Below are 26,800 nucleotides of genomic sequence, written 5' to 3'. Positions count from 1 at the left end.
TTTTGCCGTGTGTGGGTCTGCATTTGTGTCTCTGTCCTTTCATGTGTGAACGTGTACTGGAATGTAGGTGGGTGGGAGGGGTTATATCAGGTCTTTGGAGCACAGATCATTAGACGTTAAAATGTAGCAGCTGTAAGTCATCTCACTTAGCACATCAAGGGTTCAATGGTGACTACACCTACCCCAACCCCTCGTTAGTGTGTTTGTGTCTACGTCTGTGTCTGGAACAGCTGGATAAAACGTCTGATGCTCCATTGCCAAATGTCACAAGTCGTCCATCCTTATGGGGAAATAAATTGGCTCTCTCTTAAGCAGCAAGTAGTCAACGGGAGCCGCAGCATATGGTAAGGATCGGACAACTGAAGACGACAGTTTCTTCTCTGTTTTAGCTTTTCTCATTATGATCCGGACAGCACCTTGATGATGAATGTGTCTTTCTCGCTCCTCTTTTTTTTTTGGGGGGGGGGGATAGCTGTGGGCAACTCATGAATCTTTAATGAGAAGCAGGGAGAAATGCTTGGCATGTTTTGTTTCTCTTCAGGTTTTGCCTCATGCCATTTAACTCAGATGCAATAACTGGGATATTTTGTTTGGGACAAGCACTTTGGTTCAGGATGACGTGCGCATTTTGTTCACTCTGAAGTGGAGTAGTGATATGTCAAATACTGAATGCTCCTAATGCCTCTATTAACATGTTAGAGTTTAGCAAAAGTATTTCTGCGCACAGGAGCTATGCTAATGCACGAATTTAGCAATTAAGTATTGGGCAAAATTAAAAATGTTACAATGATGATAATGAAATGTTGAATCTAATCTCTTAGCAATCCATCTGTAGCTGATGAGCTATTTCGGGCTGGACCAGTTAGTCAACAGTGACATCACTGAGACAAAAACACTCTAAACATTCACTGTTTTATAATGATTTGTTGGAAAATACGTAATATATAGCATAGCACAGCTGTCTGTATCGCACTGTAAAGCTACAGGTTTTTCATGTCATGGACATTTTCAAGTGCAAATCAAAATGTGGCATTTAGCTCATGAATCTATAAAAGATGACACCAACGCCATGTTATTTCAGGAAGACTTCTAATTGGGTGAGTGGCTTGCATATAAATTCAGTCTTCACACAATCCCATCATAGACACCGCATCACATTAGATACATTTGGCAGAGACTTCTGTGCAAAGCGGCTAACAAGCTCAGTTAACTTTAGCCTAACACATACTGCAGCTACAGCCACGGAAAGCCGTTGCCATCTGTTCTCTTCCGTCTTAGCTCTTTTCGAAACACACGGAAAGTCAACAGTTAAAAGTAATTTATTATTAATCCAAATTCAATATTCAGAAATCTTCCAATCACAAAATAATGCGTTTCAGTCAAATTTTTCAGAGATGTCTGATCACTCTTCTTCATTAATGGCCCACATCGCTTCCAAATTGATGTTTAATGCTGTTGCGACATAATGTATGAATCCTTAGCTATATCATAAATCCTCAATATCAATACACAAACATAGAATTAAAAAAAAAAGAAAAAGGTTTTCTATACCTCTTTTGCCAGTGATCGCCAGTAGTACTACACAAGTCACAAGCTTTACACACTAACATTTCCTCTCCCTGTATCACATTTTGCATCACTTACTGTGGGTGTTCAGTTGTTCTGCTATAGGGTTGCAATGCTTAATAATTCAGGATCTTGGCCAAAAACGGTTACAAACATAGCAGGAGCGCTCGCTTTGTGAGATGCCGCTTCGTTCCAGGCGGTGCGCTGTAACCTTCCGAGGAATGACATCACGGTGACTTTTCCCTTTGTCTCCCTCATATTCTGCTCTTTCATGATACATTTGGACTAATGCTTCTCCATCAGAGATTTTCACGCTACGATGGCTCCGGTGCCTTCACCTTCCTCATGAGAATGTGGCTGGATCCATTGCATACACTCTTGCTTTTTTCTTAGTGCACAGTTCAGCCACGGTTAGTAAGCTCTACTACAGTCATCATAGCTTCTTTAGTGGTCTTGCCACACTACCTCCCTGTTGGCTTCAAGGGCATATGCCTGTTTTTTATGGTGGGGAAAACTGTGACCAGTGAAATTTGCCTTTCTTGCGATGTCTGGTACTGCACTTGCACAGCCTCGGGAAAGGGCAAAGAAAACAGCACTAAAAATAGAGTGGAACTCAAATCTTGTAAATGTGTGAAGTTGGATGACTTATGCTGTGTAATGCCATGAAATAGCGCATTAACACTATAATGTATGCATGAGATTTGAGACTTCACCATTATTTATCTTTGCATAAGTGACCACATCCGTAAAACAGACTTTTCAATTTAACAAAAGCCTTTATGTTGCATGAGTTCATGCTTTTTTTTTTTTTTCAGTGTGCATTGCTTCAGATACAGTTAATTCCAAAACGCCTCCTTGTTGTACTTTTTAGCCATGCACAAAAAGACATAAAACAATGTGTGTATGATGATGGCATTGTGAGGAAGTTGTTCTGTGTGAACGTTTCATCCAAATTCAGCGCTTGGTGGCTTTGTTCGGTATTCACAGAACTCGTCAGTTGTTTCCAGTTTACGTATGATAAAGTTTTGAAGTTTCTCTCTTATCTATTTTTCCACGTTCAGCATATTTTGTGCCATGGACCAGCTGGGCCTGGGACCATGTCAAGGCAAGGAACAGCTGGGGGACAATGCTTACTCCGCAGGGAGATAAAGACCTGCCCGAATCGGAGAAAAAAAAAAAAAATGTGTCCACCTACACATCCCTAGTGTTAAATCTGTATACATGTGAGCAAATAACAGTACGCGGCGGTGAACATCATGGGAGAATTGGGTGGAGATGCCTGCTGTATGGATAGAAAAGGAGAGAAAAAGACTGATGGCACAGGCAAAGATGTATGCTTGGCTGGAGAAGTTAATAAAATTGAAGCTGTGTTATGATGAATAAGGAAAGGGCCATAAAAGAGAATGTATGTAGTGAATCTCCCTGGCGAGCACTGCTGAACAGCCTGGTGAGCGCACCCAGGGGAAGGCTTTTTAATCTGCAGCCCTCCCCAACGCTCAACGCTGCAAAGGGAAATGGGCCCACATTCTGTTTCAGCTTCAATGCGACAGAGATATGGGAACCACAAGCTGGACATAACAGAAAGAAAAGTGTAAAGCCACAGTGAAATTAATGTGATATTGCTGAGGAAGGGCAGGGCCGTGTGCTGACATAAAAAATAATATAAAATTTCATTGAAGATTTTAAATAACCATCAGGGAATATTAATCAAGAGAAATCATTGGATGTACTACTGCCACACACACACACACACACACACACACACACACACACACACACACACACACTCCCTTGCTATAATAGAATAGGCTTCTGGTTACCAACACCTGATTGATTAGAGCTGCACCCACATCGCTAATACCTTCGTACTAAAGACCCAAGAACAATGACAGTGCAGGAGCTCAGTTTGCCATATAAAGGACTGTACACACAGCTCTTGAGTTAATGAAATCCCCATCTTTAGATATCGAAGTGGCTGCTAGAGCACAGAAAGAATTTCTTTTTTAAAAATGAGGACAAAAGGCTAAAACATCATCCAATGCAAGTAGAAATCCATATTAAAGCTGCAGCCGTGATCCACTTCTTCAAGCTTTTTTTTTTTTTTTTTTTTTTTAAATCAGACTTGCAACACATTTAGTATGCATTACCCTTCATACTATACATAATCACAACAACAATGCACTCCACCTCCACTTAAACAAGACAGGAATTGTCCTTGTGGTCCTTCTGTGATTATGGTTTCATGGAGCACTACATCATCACTCTGCTTCCTACATCTGGATAACGGCAAAAGTTTCAGATGCCCCAACTTTCACACAGAATGCATGTGTGCTTTTAAAGGTCCAAGTGAAAAGTGGCCAGGAGTTTGCGCTCTATTTCCAGCAGAAATGCTACCACCCTCTTAATTGATCGATTTGGAATTGGTGTGAAGAACAAGTGTGTCAGTCGATGCTTCAGCTGTTATAAAGAGCTGCTTGCCTTGTTGATGGCACATCTGATATTGTGCATATCTGGACGAGTAACCTCTTAACATATGCAGTATATAGGTTATTCTTAAACATTTGACTTTGGTCTTTTTCTGTTGCCGTTTTAATTTCTAATAACTTTCACAACTTGAAGCTTATGAATGTGCCAAACACAGAAAATGTGCAAGTTCGGTGTCTTTACTAGCTCTTAAAATGATGTTGTTTCCTTCCTGTGTCCCAGATGCCCTTTAAACGTCTTCCCTCCCAACATGTCATTCAAGTATGACTCTTTTGTGAGTAGTTATGTATTTGAATGACAATATGTCTGAGTTGTTTCCTGTTGCTGAAAACTGAGGCCGGTGAATGGCAAAAAGAATAGCGGGGTATTTGTGAGCACAGCCATGGCAGCTGTTCATTTTTCGCCTCAGTTGCTTTCAGAGAAGCCAGTTACCTTGCTGATGATAAATGCTTCTGTACGCTGAGCTGTCTCAGAACTCCAGCAGCCTTTAAACCCTGACAGCCGGCGCAGTCTTAGCCCCACAACCTCAGGCCTCCAACCTCAGCCTGTCCTTCAGTGCAGCAAATCGATGGCCGTTCTCCCCCTTCTGCTCGGGCCGGCTGCTGCTTCGGCCCTCGCTGGCGAGGCAAAAAGCTCGCTTAGGAAGGGAAGTAATGCTCATGTGCAGTGACAGGTGAGTCCTCTATGACAGTGTGATGTCCCAGGGATCATCATGAGACAACATGTGGGAAGCAGGCGTCTGTGTTGGAGCGATAGAGTAATGGGTTGTGATGGGGAGGCTCTAGGATGACTGTGATCGCTATCTGCACGTGGACATACAGACATCTGGCCACGATGTAATCTCTGACGGCGTCACGACGCCGACCTTATTCCTTCAGTCCATCCAGTTGCCTTCAGATCAGCTGCCGCTCTTTGCTTTAATACCCTAGATTCCCTTTCTCTTTAGCTTCCATCTAGGTTCGGCGGCTCAAGACTTTTCCACCACCTCTCTTGCCTGTAATCAACTTTTTCATCTTTCCAGCCATACTTTGATGTGCCTTCGTCTTACTCTCTAATTCACTTCTCTCATTCACTCCAGCCCCTCCGTCTGCTCTATCTTCTCCTTCTACTCCTTTCCATCACCAGTCACTCCCTCTGAGTCAGGAACCGGCGCAGGAGATTAATGATGGTCGGGAAGCTTTGGCAGTGTGTGAATTTCTATTATCAAAGCTGAACTGCTGCAGCCGGGTTGTGTTTTCTGTTTGGATGAGGTAGCGATGGCTGCTAGAATTACTCAGTTATCAGTGAAATTAATGTGTATGTTGCCCAAAAATCCTAATAAGCAATCAGTTAAACTCTGGGAAATAGAAGCTTAGAAATTTTGTTTTCAAGAAGAAAGAGCCCACATGGACACTGTTCCTGTCACATGAATAACGTCTTCCTCAAACAACGTCTTTAGTTACAGGGCATTCATTTTTATACGCTGATTTTCAATGGTAGTTGGCTTCCATTCAGTTGGAAAACTGTCAGCAGCTTTTCATTTCTGTTTATTCCTGCCAGCTAACAGTCCTGAGTCTCTGTCTCAGTGCAGCCAATTACAAATTCTATCATAACATATAATTAGGTTTTTGGTTTTTTGTTTGTTTGTTTGGGTTTTTTTTTTTTTTTTATCTCTTGTGAGAAGCGTCCACAAGACACAGTCATGAGTGAGCCATGTGCTGTCTTAAGATTATTTGAAAGGGCAGAAGAAACCTCAAAAAAAAAAAAAAAAGGTGACTGTCCAATAAAGGATGCCGTTGGGTTGCATCATGGGAAATGTAGGATCCACTGTTTTTGGTCTGTGGCCATGTAAGGAACAAAATTTCTTGATTATTTTATAAAAACAAAAAAAAAAAAAGTCTTCTTCACATGTCACCATGAGGGATCATGCTGATTTAAAAGTTTCCACAGGAGGAGAAAAGCCGATAGGATCGGATATTAGTGGTTGGAGAAAATGCTGGAACCATCTTATTTTTGACCTTGTTTGTTTGCATATTTACAAGTAGGCAACCTTTCCCACACTCCTGCTCCAGAGTTGCACAGGTCATCTGTTTGAGTAGATGAATTATGGAAGAAGATGCTAAACAGGTGAAACTTGCAGCACAGTGTGTGTGCACACGTTAGCAGCCTGGTCTTATTTGTGTTTCTATGCTGGTATCATGACAGACACTCCAACCAAAACTTGCAAAGTTTGTGTAGGTTGCTGTTCCAACATGAGAAGCGTGTATCATGTCTTCCTCTCTGCTTTTTTTTTTTTTTTTTTTAAGTCACAGATACCTTCAAGGTAAACGAGTCTGACAAGGAAAGGATAAGAAACATGGAAAATGAGATTGAAAATGGGAGAGGGGAATCGAGTGGGAGGCAAAATCGGGAGTAAGCAAAGCGAGGAGTGGAAGAAATAGGACACAGCGAAAATCGAAGCAAAGTGATAGAGCAAAGCAGGGGAAGAAGAGTAAGAGCCTCAGGCTCCGAGGCACCAGCCCAAGTATCATTGTCAATTAACATCCCAGCCCAGCACTAATTCTCAGTTTATTTCAGACCATTAATTATGTGCACCATCAGTTCCAGCTCACTTGGCCTGACACAAGTCTTCATCACAGTTCCTCAGCCCCTATGGATCACGTTTTAGCAGAGAAATAGCTGCAGTTTAGCCGTATGGCCCGAGAGGCTCTCTTCTGAGTGAGGGGAGAAGTGATCATTTTTACGAGACTCTTTATGTAAACGCTTGAAACTAAGCACTATATTTTAAGAGATGTTTGCACTTGAGATGATACACGCTATGCCACCAATTACCATGGAGCTGCAGGTGTGTTATTCTAAAGGTGGCAGAGGTCTGCATAGTTTGCTTACATCAGTAAAGCCAGAGTAGTTATTACCTACATGTCTGGGTGGCACTCTGAGGGTAAAGGTACCAAGGGGCCCAGAGGGTAAGTCAAACTAAGGCTGTTCTTTCAGCAGGATGAACTCTGTTCTCTATCTCTGGACAGGTAGGAGAAATCGCCCTGCATGCAGAAAGTAGGTTAACTCTACGGGCTGTGAGAGGAGGCACCAGCAAATTACTTTTATTCCATATCTTGGCCACAACTTCTGGTGGGGCCAAGTAAAAAAAAAAAAAAAAAAGTACTGGGCTATCTCAAGCTTTAGCCTTTGCTGTAGTAACAGCTGACTTCCCTGTTGTAATTTCACCACTAGCAGGAGAAGCTCCTTCATGCGCCGTAAGCAGAAGCCTGAGGAACTATCAACTGAACCAAAATCCAAAAATAAAAAAAGAAAGCAGGCCACCGATTGCAAAATGTATGCGGAAACCAAACAAAAAATAAATAAAATAAAAAAAATAAGTGGGCCTAGTCAGTGTTTGATTGTAGAAGTGGAAATATGGGTTAAACCCATAAAAAAAAAAAACTGGCAAGGTGACATTGTCTCATTTGCGGGTGCTAAATCACCCCCAAAAAATAAGAGACTTCACCCAGAGGACCGCAAAATTTCCACTATCAACTTCTTGTTGATGCAACCCAAGAGCCTGTCTTAATCAATTCACACTCATTAGAACAAATGTAATTGGCTTTGTCATAGCACAACAATTAAAATGTGTCAATACTTAAGTCTATTTAGCAGAGCATTACAAACTCCAGGTCCAACAATGATAATCAATAGATGAATATCAAATGACCAACATGGACTATGTGAAGATCAATGAGACGGTGGCATAAGCTACTATAGCTCAAGGAGGGAGTCGCATAGCCGCCAGTAGCTATAACTGAACACAGAATCCATCGGCTCATAGCCAAAGGTGATTTAAGAGAGCCACAAACACAGAAATTGCAAAATTTGGAAAAAGGGAGCACATCACCGTGAGGCCCTCTTGTCTTAACTTACAGCATGCTGTAGCACCGGAGTGTAAAAGAAGGGAAGGAGGATCTGAGACGAGGCCACATTAGAACACAAGAATTTGGATGAAAGTGCCTGGTCATCTCCACGGGGATGACAAACATCCAAATATCTGTCACTTCGTGTCTACTTGTCATCACCTTCCGGAGGGACTGTCAGCACCGCTGTCACTGTTTCCATTGGCAGATTTTCACACTGCACCATTTATCCATGAGCAGGTGTTCCTTACTGCACTCACAAAAAATGACAAGTGAGAATAATTGCACAAGATCCTGATATTGAGGGGGCTGGCAGAGGCTTTTATTTATTTCTTTTTTATGCCTCCTCAAATCTTTAGAGAATATTAATGTACAGTTTCTGTGTCCTGTCTTTGATTTTGATGACGGAGATCCATTTAAATCAGTGCTGATGATTGGATTGGGAGAGTGCTAATTTGGAGAAAGGAGAGAGGGGAAAAAAGCTCAGCTACAGCCATCTTATGAAAATGTATTTGGGCTCAACACTGACTCAGCCGGCTTGCAATGACAGCCCCTTGGCTAAACTTGTCACCTTGCTCCATGGTCCTAACAGGCATTTTCTTCGACACCATAATGTCAGCCTGTCATAGTGGGGGGGTTGGATTTAAAATCCCTGCAGTGTGCGCAGTTAAAGTCAGTAGGTGTTGATCACTTGTCGTTGATAACTCGTTCACTTGTGAAAGCCAAAAAGAAAACTTCCAAACTTCAATCCACTTGAATTGCTTGCTTCAAAAATAACTGCACATTGATCTGAAAGTGGATTTTGTGGCGATGCATTTTGCATCAAAATCAAAACTTGACCGCACATTTGTGTTGGTTTTTGTTATTACGGTCCTGCCCGGCAAATAACTTGCAGAATGTAAGTGCTTGTTAAAACGTATTGAACTGTAGTCCAGTGGCTGCAGCAGGTCGTTAAGTTATGGCAGAGCGGGACAGAACAGCTTTTCGTGGGCTTTAACGGAGAAAATTGGCGCTGTCTTAAGTGATCACTCAGCTATATACTCAGCAGCTTCAACATAAATTAGATGTCAGTATGAGACAGCCGAAGCGCACATCACAAAAGACTACTGCCCAATATCTTTTCCAATGCTCGTAGTTCTGGTGAGGTTTTTGTTGCCTAAAAATCTCATGTCGTATATCCGAGCATCAACCAGCACAGAGATACTGGGTCACACCAAAAAAAAAATTCTGCTGGAACCAGGGATAAAGAAAATGATCCTATATCTCTTTAACATTTTCTGCCCAAGTATTAGGCACCCTTGTGTTTTGAAAAGATATGGCGAGAAGCATACAGGCACCTGCAGAGTGTCTGTGCAAAAACCAAACAAACAATTCAGTAAATATCCCATTTGCTACAGAAATCACCCATTTTCACAGTCATCCCACACGATAATTTGAGTGTGTTTTCCTTCTGGTTTATAGAACCCCCTCATGAGTTTCCTTTTTTTCCCCAGGCCAACACCATTGTGTACATCTGAATATTGCTGTTAAATGCTTGTCAGTGTGCTCAAACAGCCTAAATGAGAACTGGAATGAGCAATCAAAAATATAGATTTCTGAGTTGTTTGTGTTTGAAGTTGGAATCAATATTAAGCTACTTGCTTCCTATTTAAAGAGTTGTTTTTTTTTATTGCTTTGTTTTATTTTTTGACAAATATGCACATTTATTCCTCTCACTAACAGTTCATATCACAGCTGTTTTTGCTCAGCTTTGATTGAGTGAGATATAACAAGATCTCCCATCAATCAAGGTTTGCACACAGAGCGCTGGTTCTCTAAGTTACCTCAGATATATATATCCTTTTATTTCTCCTTGTCATTTGTCCAGTACCTACTGAACCCGTCCGTCTGCCGGGCATTGTTGAAACTGAAGATAGGGCCCAGGAGCCACCACAACAGAGGAATTACATTTTTAAAATAATGTGAACACAACTGCAGCGCTCCATTATCTGAAAAATCGAGGAGGAGCTTCATCCCTCTGTGTTTTAACTAAGCATTGCACACTTGTCAAAACGTAACACCCCCCTGTTCCATTTCTTTTTTAATGCATTCCTCGTCTGAGGTGGACCTGCTGCCTTGGGTGAACGGGAGAATCGGTGTGAGATGTCCGAACATTGAAAGAGAGGGAAGGGAGCGGACATGAATAAGTCAGAGGGCACCGGCAGGCTCTTTTTGTCAGTGTAGCTGGAATCAAACTGAAACAGGGGAGGCAAAAATGGCACAGTAATACATGGAGCTGATGGGGAATAATGTTGGAGAAGAAAAAAGTCATCCATGAAATTGCTTGTTGCATCCTTTAAAACCCCTTGATTGATGGTGGCAATTTTAAAGCTTGGCAGTTTCCCAGTGCTGTGGAAGTATTAGAAACAAGCACTCCAGGGTTCTCTTAAAGGAAAAATGCTCACTAAAATTCTTTGCCCAAGTAAAATAACAGCTAATGGCAATATTCTGGGTCTTTTTTTTTTTTTTTTTTTTTTTTTGCGCTCCACTTCTCTTCTTCCTGTTGATAACCAGCCAGACATTACTAATGTCTACAGCAGTGGGGAACTTATGTGACAAGCGTCACATAATTTTCTTGTCACAAATGCCATGATCAGAAAAACTGCTGTCACTGAATTTCCATCATACCTCTCATCACTTTGGAAAAAGCTCAGTAACATATGACTATACCTACAGTTCCTTTCCTTGTTACAACTTTACAGGCAGATGGTATTTTTTATTTGTTCAGTAAAGTTATTGGGGATTTCTGAATCTCCACATTATTGCATTTAGGACATTTTGTGCAAATCACACAGCTGTACAATATTATATCCATCATGGAAGTTCTCTTTTGCTCTCAAAGCTATCACTGTGTCTGGATGATATTTATAATATACTTTCCTGAAATCAGGAGGCTCTGAGATTAATATGTGCGGCTGATGTTAAAGGCAGGACATTTTTTAGCTCTTTATACCAAATGGGAAATCGCTTCAATGCGCCTTCATTGGCGGTGTTGCAGATTGTTGGACACGACATCTGCTCAAAATAAAACAGCATGGTAGTTTGATTTTATTTTATTTTTAGTGCATATAGTAGAAAATTGATCTACACAACGGTTTGCCAGATCCAGTGCTGCCTCACACCCTGTTATTTTTTATTTTCAAAGTTCCAAAAAAACAACAACAACAAAAAAAAAGGTTTCTTCTTCAGCCGGACAGAAATTCAAACTATATCAGTTGTGCGGTTGTGCAGAAATAAACTTATGTTTTTGTTTTTGTTTTTTGGAAATCATGGAATGATGTAGGTATGATTCAGTTGATAGTTGTTCAAGCTGCTCTTCTTTTTGTGGTCTGTTGGGAAGCTGCATGTGCTACGATGTGAACAGTCCTTGAATCCTGTCTATTTCTGATATGTCTATACTGGCACTCTTGCAAATTGTTTAAAACAACAGCAAATGAATATTTAAAGGTTAGCCTTTTTTTTTCTCTCATGGCCCAGCAGATTACACATTTCCCCATGTTGAAAATGGAGATATGGTGTCGGGCCAAAGTTTTCCTGTTTAGTCAACAGTGACTGGTTATCACATAATAAGCTTAATTCTCACGCAGGTCATAATCTCAAACCAATAAACTGTGCTGTTTTGAACTGAATTCATTAATAACCATATGAAAGACAGCTGGAGAATAAATAATTGGACGTTTTTCACATTTAAAATGGAATTGTAAAATGCCACAATAACAAATGGCCTAGTATTGTGCTTTCCTTCTCCCTCGATTAAGAAATGTTGTCTTAATCTGGATGATTATGGCCAAGAATAAAAATAAAGACGAGCGAAAGTGAAAGTAAAACATCTGAAAATTTGTGTTTTTATAGATATAGAGTAATTCTTTATTATTATTGTTATTAACACAAAAGCAAAATTTGGAAGAGAAGTTCTTGAAAAGCCAGAGAACTCAGAGAGTAGTCTTCCAGAGGGGGTTGATGGATAGTCAGGTGGTTGTGTAAAATCTTCAAACAACATCTGGAACAAGCAAAGCATATATACATATTATTTTTTAATCTAGTCTACAGGAGCAGAGAAAAGCAGATATCTCCTCTGCACCATGCACAATTATTCTAATGATATAGTCGAGCCAACACATACTGTAAAATCATTACAACAGTAATAACAACTCTAATGAGATCCAAGTCTTATGTTCAGTGTTTCACAAGTTCAGGCTCTGAATGAGCAAGAAATGGTTGAGTAGAGGCAACAGTGGAATTTCAAATGGCTAATAATGACAGGAAATCAAGAAAATGTTGCTGCCCACTGTCATCCAAGTGTGAGATTCAGTTTGCACAAAAGGAGATGAGAATTATTATGAGGCAGCTGCAAGAGGGTTGTGGATTTGCTGTTAGTTAGCCCTGATTGCTGACATGCTGGTCCATATAGATTGAATATCTATAGTTATATCTTTTTTTTTTTTTTTTTTTTTTTATGCTCGTGACTTTTGTCAGGTCAGAACAGAGGAGTCTCCAAACATGCCGACCACTGAGAAGCTCGTCATCGTGTGGCAGCTCTAGATGCTCTTGGAGAATTAGCTCTGTTGAAGCCATTGACCCACAATCTACTGATCATAGATCTAAGTACCGAGGGCGCCACACTTTCTTTGTCATTTTCTTCAATTTCTGTTAGCCGCCCTCTGTGAGCAGAAACAGAGGCATGCTTTCCAATAGCAAAATTATTTATTTGGAAAAAGCTATCCTTTTTCTTTTTACCTTAAAGAATCACTTCTCCATTTGCGAAGGAGTTACAGAGGTGGCACTGATTTCAGGATTACAGGATTGTTGTTCCTATGTCATCAGAAACTTTAGGGAATTTTAGGACATTTAGGACGTTGTTTTGTTTTTTTGTATTTTTGTTCTTGTATTGCAGCGAGTTCTATTTTGTCCCCGCGCTGCGTTTAAATTTTGCATCGCCGGGTCTTCACGTTTGGAGTGATATCATGCCAGTGTGCCTCCTGATTGCAGCCCCGTCACATTGTTTTCTGTCTCAGTATGAGCCAAAAGTAAAGCTACGAGGAAACTGAGAACAATTTTGCGAGTTTGAATATTTCATGACAGTTCATAGACAGAATCAACGTCTCCACTCCAAATAACTTGTCACTGTGTCTGTGTCCCGTTACGCTCTAATGTGCTCATAGTCACAAATTCATGGCAAATCCAAATCCACGGCTGGATCTCTTCTGCAGGTCGTGATGAGACATACCCTGCGTTATGAATTCATGCTCATACCAGTCACCCAAATAATTACACAATTCTAAATTGAAAACACAATGCCATCATTATGCTAATGTGACATAATTTAGCTGAACTGTGTTGAAATTGTGATTCGGCACTACAGAGTTGAAATGTGTGTGACACCTCTTTACAAGATTAGCAAACCTGTCACATAATTACATGTGGAGCTCATACAGTGAGAAAACAGTGGAACAGATCTCAGTAGAACAAGTAGGAATTGCATATTTATGAGAAACGATCCAATTATTACATGAAACCTTTTCCCCCGGTGAGTAAAACGTGTGCACAAATTAGATCCTGAGCTGGCAGAACATCTGAACGGCACCTCCTTTAACTGTATGCTAAAATCAACGGTATTAAATTTGAAAGGCCAGACTTACTCATCTGTTTTTTTTGCCTCCCCGGACCAGAGATCATCTGAGTAGGCAGGGCAAAAAGCTCGTCATCATGCGTATCCTCACCATGTCGACTGTTTAGAGGTGTCGTTTTGAGGATTAAGGGTCAGTCATAGCATATGTTCTCTGCCTTCAGGCGTATGTTCCCAGCTTTACCTGAACTCTCCATTTTGTTTTCCCATTTCCTACCGAGGTGATCGGCCCATCCTGCCGTCTGAACTTTCACTTGATTATATTTGATCTTATTTACCCAGAAAGTTGCGCCGTATGAATCGTACAGATGAGATGAGCTGGATTGTGAGTATGTTCGGTGAGGGGCAGAGGACAGGGATGAAGGTCGACTCACTCCAGCTGCGTGCCAGCTGTCACAAGTGGACTGACAGGAGAATCACCTGAAACTTGAATTGATTTCTTTTGAGTGAGCGAGAGAAACGAAATTTCGGATACCTGTTGACCTCCCTTGATGCAATGTGTCAGCGGCAGCCAAAGATGAAGCGACAGAAAGACATCGCAGACGGACAGCGAATGTCGTTTTAGGAAATGACAAATGGTGTCTTTTGAAAAGTGCCACTGGCCGGCTCAGGTTACAGATGCTCCCGTCACCTCTGGCTGAATGTAAATTTATGGTGTCACCATTCCACTAATGAAGAGATAACCATATTTGTACTGTGATAATATCCCCCTGTGTAAAAACATTTAGGGTTTTTTTTTTTTTTTCTTCACTACATCTCACTAAAACTGCACATCACACATTAACATGCATTTCGCTTTTCATATACTGTATAATGTCCCTCGTAGTAGCAGAAAAGCCGTACGTGTCCTGCTGCACCTTCCTCCAAACAGCTGCTGTGGCTGGCTTGATGATTTATTAACTTGAGGTATTTGATGAGGGTCTCCTACGGAAAGCCACTCGATAGAGTCTCCTAGCGATGGAAACAATTTCAAACCAACTTCACAGATAATTACGCACTTTTGCCGGCAGACTTGATTTTGAAATAAGCCGAGCTCGGAGCGAACACACTTATATCTCGCCGAGCTGGAAACGCTCCAAGGCGATGGTGGAATGAAGGGGGGAGGGAAACCTTGTCTAACTTGGTTACATGTTTGGGTTTCTTTTTTTTTTTTTTTTTTTTTTGTACGTAGTTTTAAAGTTGTCTAAAATACAGCTGACACAGCTCTTAAACTCGTCTTAGAAGTGTAAATAAATTGAATGACTAAGATACATCTTTCCACCAACACCATATTTGTGATAGCAGTAAATATCTACTCCATGCTGTTATGCCTGTCTCTTTTCATTAGCTTTAACATAATATCATCGTTTTTGGTGGAGTTCTGCAGCGAATCCTTGGGAATAGTAATCCTTTCATAAATACCTTAATCTATGGAAGTGATTTGTTTGAATTATCATCACAATTATTGCGTGTTTCTGTACCTTTAATATCAGAAAATTAAGATCCCAATATTTATTTATTTATTTCTTCTTTTATTGTGGAAGGTCTTAAAATAGGTCAGATCAAATATCCTGCCCAGCGTTTTCCCATTTAATGACCCCTGAGGATATAGAATGAAAATGTTAAAGTCTTGCAATAAATTTCCATTTCAGACACACTCAACTGATTTTCAGGTGTCTCTGTTTAAGGACCCCTTTCTCACGTTTCTCTGCACAATATGCTGAGACCTGCTCGGGAGTTGCTGACAGCATTGCCATATGTTCCTCAACATACCAGTTTTACATCTCAGACAGGGAAAAGGAACCTTATGTTGGACTGTATATGTGCAGATAGGACTAAGTAGACAGAAACATATGGGTGCAAATTTCCTCTGAAAGCGGCACCGATATACTTCAGATTTTTGCAACTAAGGTGCTACTGAGAGATGATTATTTTATTTCGAAGCACAGTTTGGAATGTGCACGTGCCATTACCTGCTTTGCATGTGCATGTGATTTGTCTTGCTTGTCGTCAGGATTTTATGATAAATTAGGTTTGAATTTGCACCAAAAGAATGGAATGAAATGGAATATACAGGCCCCACTGGTTTCAGATCCATGAGGACGATTTATCGTTGGTTGGTCATTTAACATCATTAAATCGTTTTGGATATCAGGCAGTTAATGTGTCATTCACGTCGTGCTTCTGTGAGGCTGAAATTTCATTTTCAGCAAAACTACTATCCACTCCTTCTCCAGCAAACTGCCTTCATGTTGGTTCCACTGTAAAAGTCTTTTCTAAGTTAATATATATCTATACATAGAGCTATATACACATTTGAATTTCCATATGGTTTTAGATATGCAGTTGTGGGTGTAAGGATGAATTACAGTGTAATGTACAGTACATGAACTGCCTGCTGTACTGGGGGGAAAATTCCATTTCCTTTCTTTTAATTATTCCTTTATGTCTTTAATTTCATTAAGTGATCCTTTCTGAGGAAAAAAAATTAGAAGAAATCTGTCAGAGTTAATTAAAAGATAAGGTGAACAGTACAGTCTACTTTTGCCCAGCTACATTGAGACATTTAGCTTTTGCACTGCGAGCGTAATATCCTCTCAACATGCGCACGCACACACACACTCATAACACACTCTAAAAGCATGGCGGAGGTGCTCTCCCACCTGCCAGCAGACCCCTCATAGACATGTGCGCTGAAGGGAGATGCGTTGCGGTCCCGTGGCGTCGGACTGGTGAGATATGAAATGTGACAGGAGCACAATGGTTGTCAACATGAATGACTCATAAACAAGCCAAACATTAGGACAGCGCACACTTTGGTGTTCATTTGTGCTGAGATTGAACACCATCTCAAAAACCACTTCTCACTTCCTGGTGTGGTTTATTTTCTTTATTTTTATTTTATTTTTTTTATTTTTTTTTTTATGTTGGTGGGGAAAAGGGGGAAAAAGAATAGAAGAAAACGTTTGCTTCAGTGAACCATTACACATGTGGATCATTTCGACTCGGTGTGTTTTTGTATTCCTCTTGATGGTTTGACCTTAAAGCACATTATGAACAACCTACCATCTCCTCTCTGTGAAAAATATTAAAATAGAAGCATTATTTATTTATCATTTGATAAATTTTCAAGGTCACTACTGTTATCTGGCAGTTAAACATGTTTATTTCTAAACTTTATTAAAGGAGCTTTATTTACTGACTTGAATAATTTCAGGCATTTTTCTTCAGGAAAGGGGATCAAAATAAAAAAAAAAAAGAAAAAAAGTAAAAAGTTTAATGATCCTGATAATTTCAGAAAAACACTTGGTCTGCAGAGGCTGTTTTGCATTGTTCTAGCTAGTAAAACAAGTATCTGTATGGCTGTTAAGTGAGCACAGATGGGGAGTTTTACAGGAGAAACTGTATTACTGCGGCTACTCCACCCTCCAGCTGCAAGGATGAGAAGCATTTAAAAAAAAAAAAAACCCCAGCAGATTAGAGGAGAATGGTGGATCAACTTCATCAGTTAATTAAACTCTATTGCAGCTTGATGAACAATTAATCAAGGCAGGGTGCAGAGTGTCAGCTCTTTGGGTGCGGTACATGTACATCGTACAGTATGATCCCAAAGGGGGCAGCCTTGCGGGGAGCAGCCCGAAAACTGCACAGGGTGTAATGGGCTGGGTTTATGTAAGCGGCTATCAATCACTGTGTGACATAAGCCTGCACCCCATTAGAGTGCCAGGATCAGGCTCCTCTTCGGGCCGAACTCAATGAGAAGCTGCTTGTCCAAGTAGATTGAATTTCAGGAGATGGCGAAAAGCATTGGATTATTATTCAGGGGAAAATATTATTGATGTTTAAAGCAGAAGCCAGTGCCTTCTTCAAAGGCGGAGGCAATAAGTTAATCGCGTTAATATGGGGACAAACACAGGCTGCATGCGTGTCAAATATTCAACTTTGAATATTCTCAGCGTTAAGATTTAGGCCTTATCCTTCATCTGACATCTGACTCCCTAAATCTGATGGTTTAGTTTCTATCCTTTGTCTCTTACCCTCTTTCATCTACCTCTTCATCTCTTTCAACATTGTGAAGTCGGCTTTTTTTATGCTATGGAAATTCGAGTTGGCAGTTTGTGACTAAATGCCGTAAATTTATTAACGAGGCCATGGGGAACATTAAAAGTCAATTGAAGGAGACTATTAAAAGCAGGATTTTAATTGGGTTGGTCCCTCCACTAAAGCTTTTTTTTCCCTGTGTGTCTTTTTTTTTTTTTTTTTCCACGAGCGAAGATACTAAAAAAGTTCTCAGTTAATGTGTTTGGCGTGTGTTAGTCCTTGAAAGAAAGTTCACTGTATATCATGTTAAGTTGACTTAATATTCAGGTATTTGAACTGCGGACTGACGTTGGTAAATGTTCATTTTGTCTGCTGCCTCTGCGACTCTTGCTGAGGGGTTTAAAGATGGCCAGCACACAATCAACGCAAGGTTTTACTACAGCAGCATCTACAGATCAACCTTAAAGCCGTTCGGATCTGTAAACCTGACACTCGCTGTAGCCGTCCACTTTTCTGCTTTTTTGTTGATGAGTGTTTGTGCCTCAGGCAGTAGGTGAATTGTGTTAGTGCTGTTGCTTTAATGCATCATCTTATATAATCTGTTGAAACTGCATTACAAAGCATACAATTGTCCTAGTTTTGGTAACATGGTGTGACACATTACAAATGGTTTTAATTGCACTTTAGCTTCTGGCTCTTGAAACAGGCTCAACTCATTCTGCATTTTGGCTTTCTCTCCCTCTCTTTCTCTCTCTGTCTTTGCCTGTGTGGTGGTGGTGGGGGGGGGGGGGACTTGAAAATGAGTATGTTTGTACATATGTGAGAGAAAGCGAGAGAAGCAGAGAGAGATGGAGATGCAATGTACTGTTTGCTGTGCTGACTGGATAATGACATGCAGACTGCTGCGCTGCTACAGGAGGTTGAGCCTCTAACCAGATGCTCCTTTCACTGCAGCTCATAAGTAAAGAAAGAAAGAGAGAGAGTGTGAGGATGAGAGAGAGAGAGATGCAAAAGCTGCACCAACATGCCCACTCATTATAGCTGGATTAAGCAGTACCATTCAAGAACTGCGATCATGTACTGTTAAAAGAAGCTTATTACTGTAGATATGCATCGCATGTGGGTGTAAGGAGAGCGAGGCTAAGCCGGTTTCAAATTTCCTGTGAGAGCTCTTTATGTCTCCATGTTTATGTTTATACTAATGACGTCAGTCCACGCCGAAAGTTTCAGTCTGACACAAACTCCTCATATTCTCTGGGCGGCACTGCAGTGTGTGAATGGCTGAACCAAAGAGAATCTGTTTATTACCCTTTAAAAGACCAGACAGCAGAAACATACAGACGGCCATGGCAGCTACAGATTTTCCCTGTGGGATTAATAAACTATTTCTGATTCTGCTTCTCATAACGCTTGAGCTTGTGGGATACATTTCATCATTAACTACATAAATTATGTGACTGGTGCTGTAAAAACAGTAAAGGACAGATTTTGTGAATTTGCATTTACTCCAATTGTGCTTAAGTTTATGAGAGGAGCACGGATATTTCCAGAGGAAATGTCATGTTAAAGAGCAGCAAGAACAATTCATTCATTCATTCATCTATCTTGTACTGCTTATCCATTTTCCGGGGGGTAAATGCCAGCTGACATTGGGCGAGGGGCGGGGCCAACAGACACTGGCAACAGCATATTTAGTACAGTATTCATCCATACAGTCATCTGCCTCTTGGTCAACCCAGTCGGTCAGGCGGCTTAGCAGATAAAAGTGTTTAATTAGAGACAAGTGCACGGCCTATGGACATGAAAATAGTAGTTGAAATAAGAAATATTGCTTGGGGAGAAAGTATTCTACAATAAGTGTTCCTCTAGGGGGTGATAGATGTAAATATCATGGGACAGCAAAACTATATGGAGAAAAATGATCCTATTTGGTCTTTATTGAAATAAAAACAGACCAATCTGGTGATTTTTTTGATGGAAAACTTGTTTTTTTTATAAAAGCAGAAGAACTTATTACAGTAAGTTTAGGATGTGGAGGATGTCAGTGCCAACTGTCCTGGAGCTTCCCTTATGATGGGAAGATCCTTTTAGGTTTATAATGGGCTCCGGGCCAAAATGCAGCAGCCATATAGTTTCTTTCATTAAACTGGATGCAAAGTAAATGTCTAAGTTTGTATATTTCAATCCTGTTTTTATCCATTATATCATCAATGCTATGTTCTTTTACTGTAAACTGAAATAAATATTAAAGCTACACAATGCCTCTAAGCTAGATGTGCCACTCAGCTCCTCACTTGAGTAACCTTATAAAGGAAGTAAGCGTGTTTAGGGACTGTAGAAAAATTATCAGGGTGGGAAAGGTGGTCATGTTCCCTGCAGGGAATATCTACAAATGTTGTTTATGTTTGAATAGAATAGAATATAATAAATCATGTATTCTTTTTGCTTAATTCTCCAGTGATGTGTTGTTTTCTTCCTACTAAGCTGCAGAATAAACAGTAATTTTTGCAAAGTCTCTCAGCACCAAACACAAATGTCCATTGCCTCTAAAAAGCTTTTCCTTTTCTCTGCTCTTGTCTTTCCAGGAAAAAGGAAACATTGCTGTTGTATTTAATGTCGGAACGGATGACATTAACATTGAGGAGACATCAAAGTTTGTAAATGACGGAAAGTACCATATAGTGAAGTTTACGAGGAGTGGCGGTAATGCCACTCTGCAGGTGGATGACCTGCCAGTCATTGAGCGCTACCCCACAGGTGAGTCACCCACCCTGTCTTTAATTACCTCTGCTGCTTCTTAAAGGCCATAAAATGACAAAGAGATTATCAAGCCGACTATTAAAGCCTTATCTGCCAGGATGTCTTTATGTTGACTTAGCATGTGCTCTAATTGCTTCTCATGTTCCTGTTTCCAGAAGTCGTTGAGAATAATACCAGTGGTGTTGAGTTTTTTTTTTCCCACAATTCCAGTATTTGCCGTGACTTTACATTAATCAGTGCTTTTAAACAACCGGTGTGCATGCAAATAGGACGCATTTAACAAGTGTCAGGTTTGGAAATAGCAAGTGTATTAAAGAGCAACCACCCACCCTGTCTACACCTGGGATATATTCCCTATATACATTAGTAATCCACCCACAGTGTATGTTCACAGTTAGTCGAATCAATAGGCTATTTACAGACAAATTACCACTTTTATTGTGGCAAGTAATTGTGTGCCAGTCGGGTATTTATTTCTATGCCAATACAGTAGATTGAATTAAGACTGGCAGACAGGCAGGCAGCCAGACAAACCTGTTATAACACAGTCAAACAAAATAAAAGCCTGAATTAATCTGCTCTTTAATCAGAATTACATTGCAGACACTCATATATAATATATAGCATTAGATTTGAGGATATAGCATCATGTTTAACAACACCACCTCAGTTTTATATTTATCATTTCCATAGGGTGCACAGCAGTAACTCCTAGGCAACAACAATAATAGGGTGTATTATTATTATTATTTTTTTTTTTTTTTTTTTTTTTTTGCCTTTAGTGTCAGCACTATTAATTTAATTTGTGTAGCTATTTTCCAAAGCACACATTACAAAAGCTTATAAGATGAATTCACTAATTACTGAGTGTATAATGAGTATTTAGTGATTGTAAAAACACAATATATTCAATAACTACATCCTTATATGACCCAAACACGTGTACAAGCATGTGCATTTGCAGCTGATAAGTTTGTCTGTGGAAGCTGAGCTTCATTCATGGGAAAATGCAAACTCTGTTTTGTTATTTGCCGAGGAAAATATGAAGAAATCTTTAGTTGCCAATGGAAAAGAACTCAGCAGCACTGATATGTTTCTGTGGAACGTCAAGTTGTTAGTACTGTAGTTTGATGGCTCTCATAGAGAATTTAAATGCCACTGTTTCTGTTTGGTTGAAATTGTTAACTTTTTTTTTTTTTTTTGACTGCTTGAAAGGCTTTGACAAAAGTTACGAAAGATTAAAGGAAGGAGAATGTGTCGGGTTCAAAGCGAAAACAGCAAAACGACTGCAGGAACAAGTCCATGAGATTAAAAGCCTCCACTCCAAATCAAAAACATTTGTTACACTGGCAAACGTGCACAAAATGATTTGGCAATGTGACAAACGGAAGACAAATCCAACCTGTCTTCATCCTCTCCTTCCCCATTTCTGCATAATGTTTGCTGACCTTTTTAGCTGTGACCAGTGCATTCATCCAAATGAAAGAGGGTTTTATGAGTGGGACTCATTCCTCGTTGCTTGCCTCAGGTGGAAAAGGGAAGCTAATGGCTTTTGACGTGTGGTGGACATGGCAGAATGCACAGCCGGGTTAAATGCCTGGATGCTAGCATCTCAATCTTCAAGCAACAAATACCCCTCAGTCCCTAGAACACCTATGATACATACAGATGTGCTGGTGCTGTCAGTGAATTTTTTATTTTTATTTATTTATTTCTTTACTAGAATTTCACTTTTTAGTGGTCAGAAACTGCAAAGCAGACAAATCAGAATATATGCTTATGAAGTGGCACATGGAAAATGTGACCAACCTCATCCCCACCAATCATGCATCAGTGACAAAGCTAAGTCCGGCTGCCTTATTAGGCATGTTGCGAACTAATTATATCCAATCACAATCACTTGGCGGCTCCTCCCCTACCCACCCCTGCACATAAAGCCATTATTCTCTCAGCTCGCCTGTAGTTTGATTAGTATCCATGTATGCCTCTAATGCACTCATAACGGCAGCCCTCAGCCACTCTTAGGCCGCTCACAGATCAACAGTGATTATAATAAGAGTAGACAGCAAAGATAAAAATGATGGCTCGAGAGTGAGGAAGACAGAGAGGAGGAGATTATATGGGAGGGAGCAATCATTCTCAAAGCAAGGAAATAATTGCTTCACTAGGGCCTATACTGCTGCCCTCGTAATCTCATTAAAAAGTCTCGTACTGCATACTTATGGGCCATTAAAAGTCTTTAGTGCGGTTATTAGAATCTAAAATGCAGAACGCACAAGCAGACCCATAACTAGCCTTCTACTTGTTGTAGTTGTAGTCCTCTATGCTTTATTCTCACCCTGCTTTCATTCTGCAGCGCACACAAAAGGCTGGGCACTGACAAAAGGCTGGGCACTGACAAAAAAAAAAAAAAAAAATCATCCCCTTCTCCTGAGTCTTGGCCATGGAAGTAATACCATTACAATGGTGCTGCCAGGCCCGCAGGGTACAGTGCAGTATCCTATCAGAGCACCCAATGAACATGCGCCGCACACAAAGATAATGGAGAGGTCTCTGGCCTTATTCTTGTGCCGTTATCAGAGCATGGTGCACTTACGGAGCTCTCTGTCTCTCACTCCACTCCCCTCAGCTCTCACTTCTCTCTTTTTCTGTCCTTTTTCCCCCCCTTTATCTGTCCAAACCTGCCCCCTCTGTCCTGTTTTCCCACCTTGTGGTGTTCAGTCTGATTTGTTGGATACAAGAAGGGTTAGCTTTATCCATCAAAGCTCCATCCTGCTTCCTCTGGTTTCTGCTCTGTTTTTTCCATGAGCCTCTTCAGCCCGTTGCACAAGCAATCATTATTATAAAAATGGTGAGAGGACTGCCACAGCCAGAGTCGGGGGGAGGGGGGGCAGAATAATAAAAATGATAGTGAGATTTGTGTATGTTCCTCCTTTTTAATTCATGAACAGAGAAAGCATTTGCATATTTGTTCATTTAATGCGGTGAGTGTACTAGGACTTGTAATTAGATAAAGCCCCCACCTTATCTGACCACTTTATTAACAAAAACTAAATAAATAAATAAATAAATAAATAATAAATGAAAAGGGAAGAAAACAAATGAGTGAGGGCAAAGCGAGTCGGCTGGGATGGCTCAGCTGAATCGCTGCTGTCTGGCAGAGCAGATAAGCCAGGCTGTCCCATACCAAACCAAATCACTACTCGGCAGCAGTCACAGTCTCCGCTTACAGGCAGGATGAATGGGCTCTGCTGCTGCATCGAAGCCCGGGGGATAGCATTGTTTAACACTCCAATGTCCCACAGTTGCGATCAATACGTGATCAGACCTTGATTATATCCACACTTAATTAATCTCAGTGTAACCATAGACCGACTCTGCCACAAGGTGCAGACTTGAACAGATAAAGAGCTACTAGCTTTGAAAATGGAGCACACCAGTGGAGGATTTTGGCACAATGGTACGATGCGTGTGAAGATAAGTGTGTGTGTGTGTGTGTGTGTGTGTGTGCGTGCGTGTGCACACTGTATTTGTGTGCATCTACCTGCCTGACACTCCGAAGCCTCCTTTTCAGTTTTCTTGTCCTCTTCTTCCACAAATTGGTGTTCTTGCTACAAAAATATTGGGAGAACACAAAAGTTGTCATTTCAACAGAGAAATACAAGACGTGCATATATTGCACGTCTTGTAGCGTGTCTATATACTGTGAGTGTCAAAGAACCAAGCAAGCAAGCATAGCACATGTAATTAATAACACTAATTATGTATTTACATGAAAAGGCTCTCGCTCTTCTCCAGTCATAAATGTCCTCCTAAGCTAACTGTTCTCCCGAGCCCAGTTTGATTCTGACCTCTCCTCAGATGGCGACATAAGTAACACTCCATGACTGTCAAATAGAGGTGACAGGAATTAACAAAGCCCAAGAAGGGTCCATGACTACGGCACTCAGCGCCATTCACTCATTAATTTAACACTTTCAGAATATGTCCAAGTTCAACTGCCTGTGCACTTGCGTGTTTTGCTTAGCCATTTGTTTGTGCGTAATTCTTTCTATCGTGCACAGCTCTGAGGCTAATTGGGTGGTGCAGAGCTCCAGTTGGCCCTTCACGGGGAACACACAGCGTGTGTTCATCATCAGGCCGTATTCGGACATTACATAAGCCAAAAAGCACCTAGAGGCCAGTCCGTTTTGTATGCAGCTTACTGGATTTTCTAACTGCCGCATAAATGAAATATGTTGCCCAGTCATTTTTTAGTTACAACACTGTCCAACCACAGTCTTAGTCTTTGTGATGTTATGTATTTTTCTTATTGTCAACACATCACATGAAAGGACCCAACCCAACAAGTGACTGATCCTACCGCAGGTATTGTCCGTGTAACCAAAGCCTGATCTGGCTGATTCCTCTGTGCTTCTGTGTCCATTGTTGTGGAAAACAGATAAATGAGCCACTCTGTTACACTGACTCACATTCTTTCAATATACAGAACGTGCGCTCTTTGAGTTCATTTTCAATCACACCTGCACCATGCTGCCTTTAAAACCTCTCCAGAGGACCATGAGTGTATTAATCCACAGCTGAAAATAGGTCCAAGTGCGCTGTTTGCTCCAGTTTCGGTTAATGTAATTTTAAGATACTAGTTTTTGTGGGAAATTATTTTGCATATCCTAAAAATAAAAAAAATAAAAATTCCCGCTGAGGAACTAATACGTTTTATTTGATCTATCTTATCTTAAATGAAAGTAGTTATGACCCACTGTTAAAAATAACATTTTTGTATAGTCAAAGGGGGCCGAAGAAGAAGTTTTCTTTTTTTTAAATGTATATATTTTGCCAGTTTTAAATATGCAGAACACCGGCAGCCTTGTTCTTTAGTGTCTGTACATCATCAATAACACATACATATGAGTATGCTTTATTGTGTAACTGGGGAAGGAAAACGAATAGAAACCTGAAAAATAAACTCGATCCATGTCCATTGCAGCTAATTCAGTTTCCTCAGGCTGCTGTTTCAATTTTAATGACTGGACATTATTTCAGAAGTGTGGCTTACTTAAGAACATTTGGAGATTCACATCAAATGATACACACTGTGTGGCTTTTGTTGTAATGCAGAATGTATCTCTCTGCATCACTGTTGGGGGAGAAATGTTTCACTAAATCGCTTTCACAAGCCTTTGTGCTCCAAGTTGGCACAATCGACTGCAGCCAAATTCCATGAGCTGTACAGACAAGCCTTAAACCCCCCTTTCTGTGTAGCTGATCCTCTACAGTAATTCAAGCTGATGCGATTAAAAAATGTCTTTTTATGCGTCTTTTTACCTCCAAGACCTTTCATCAGAGCAACTGTGCATCTATTACAAGGTTACCTCCTCTCCTCCATGTCGGCAAGATCCTTTCCTGTTGGAGCCTATTCTCCGCTGAATCGTTGTTAGCTACCTGATCTTTTATCTACCAGAAGTGAATTAATATACTTGATGGGACAAACATTGTCAATCTGCCGGAAGAAAGGATTGGACTGAAATCAATTTCAGCAGACAATACCGGGGGGGAGAAGCACTCAGACACAGCGCTACTTTGCTGAAAGTCCTCTGTTCCGGAGAGGTTATTGGCCTCGACAAAGGGGTGATGCAGAGTTTGCCCTCATTAATGCCAAACTGCCCCTCCAATACTGGAGTGGAGGTTTTTTCTGAAGCTACTCTTTCTCTCTCCTGACCCACATTTGGTTATCCTCTGGAATCTTGTCAAGAACTACCTTTTCATAGACCCTCACATCAAACATTGCGCGGGTTGAGAAAATCAAACTCACGACTCTTCCTCCTTTATGACTAGTAACTTTTGTCAAAGCTGCTTGATTCAATTTTCTACAGCAAATGTATTCTGACAGTGTTTTCTGACTAGATGCTCTGAATGTATACTGGTCTAACTGTTGTGTTGCCATTAGCCTATTCGGTCATGCCAATTAGGCTCTTTATAAATGGGGTTGGAATTTGTAATATGTTAAAGTTAAATTGTCTTATCCTTTAAACCACAAAAGGTTGATTCAACAATAAATTTAAATGATGTTCTTTTTGAAAATGTATATAACTAGTTTAAAAGCCAGTTAAAAAGCTACAGAGGGTCCAGACAAAGTGGATGGAAATATTTGGGTGACGATTTTGTACTGAGAATGTATAAAGTTGTGATTTGGGTTGGTTTATAACGTAGTTCTATTAACGTAGATGAAACATGATGCGTGGTAGTTCACTTATTTTCAATTAACATAGGCCTAATTTGTTGGCTAAAATAAATTAAAATGAGTGGAGTATGGTCAAATAATTGTTTTCGTAAATATTGTTTTTTTAAATATTCAAAACATTTTAAATAGAAAAACCCTGTGCAGTTGTATAGCTCCAGCTTTAAGTATGGACATTTAACC

The 26,800-nt window shown here is 40.4% G+C and overlaps 1 protein-coding gene across 9 annotated transcripts in view; it reads left to right on the top strand.

The window, feature by feature from the left end:
* LOC115055880 (neurexin-1a) overlaps positions 1-26,800 on the top strand; it is a 230,503-nt gene that overhangs the window by 168,819 nt on the left and 34,884 nt on the right. For 8 of the 9 annotated variants that reach the window (XM_029521935.1, XM_029521936.1, XM_029521932.1 and 5 more), the window contains one exon: positions 20,205-20,376. In XM_029521935.1, the coding sequence (XP_029377795.1) occupies positions 20,205-20,376 (172 nt within the window). Of the gene's footprint in view, positions 1-256; positions 345-20,204; positions 20,377-26,800 lie in introns of those variants that run through there. The other variant, XM_029521934.1, reaches the window with a different exon arrangement.

Source organism: Echeneis naucrates, chromosome 15 (genome assembly GCF_900963305.1).
Source record: "Echeneis naucrates chromosome 15, fEcheNa1.1, whole genome shotgun sequence".
In the NCBI taxonomy this organism is placed as follows: domain Eukaryota; kingdom Metazoa; phylum Chordata; class Actinopteri; order Carangiformes; family Echeneidae; genus Echeneis; species Echeneis naucrates.
This window is presented reverse-complemented; position numbering and strand designations above follow the sequence as displayed.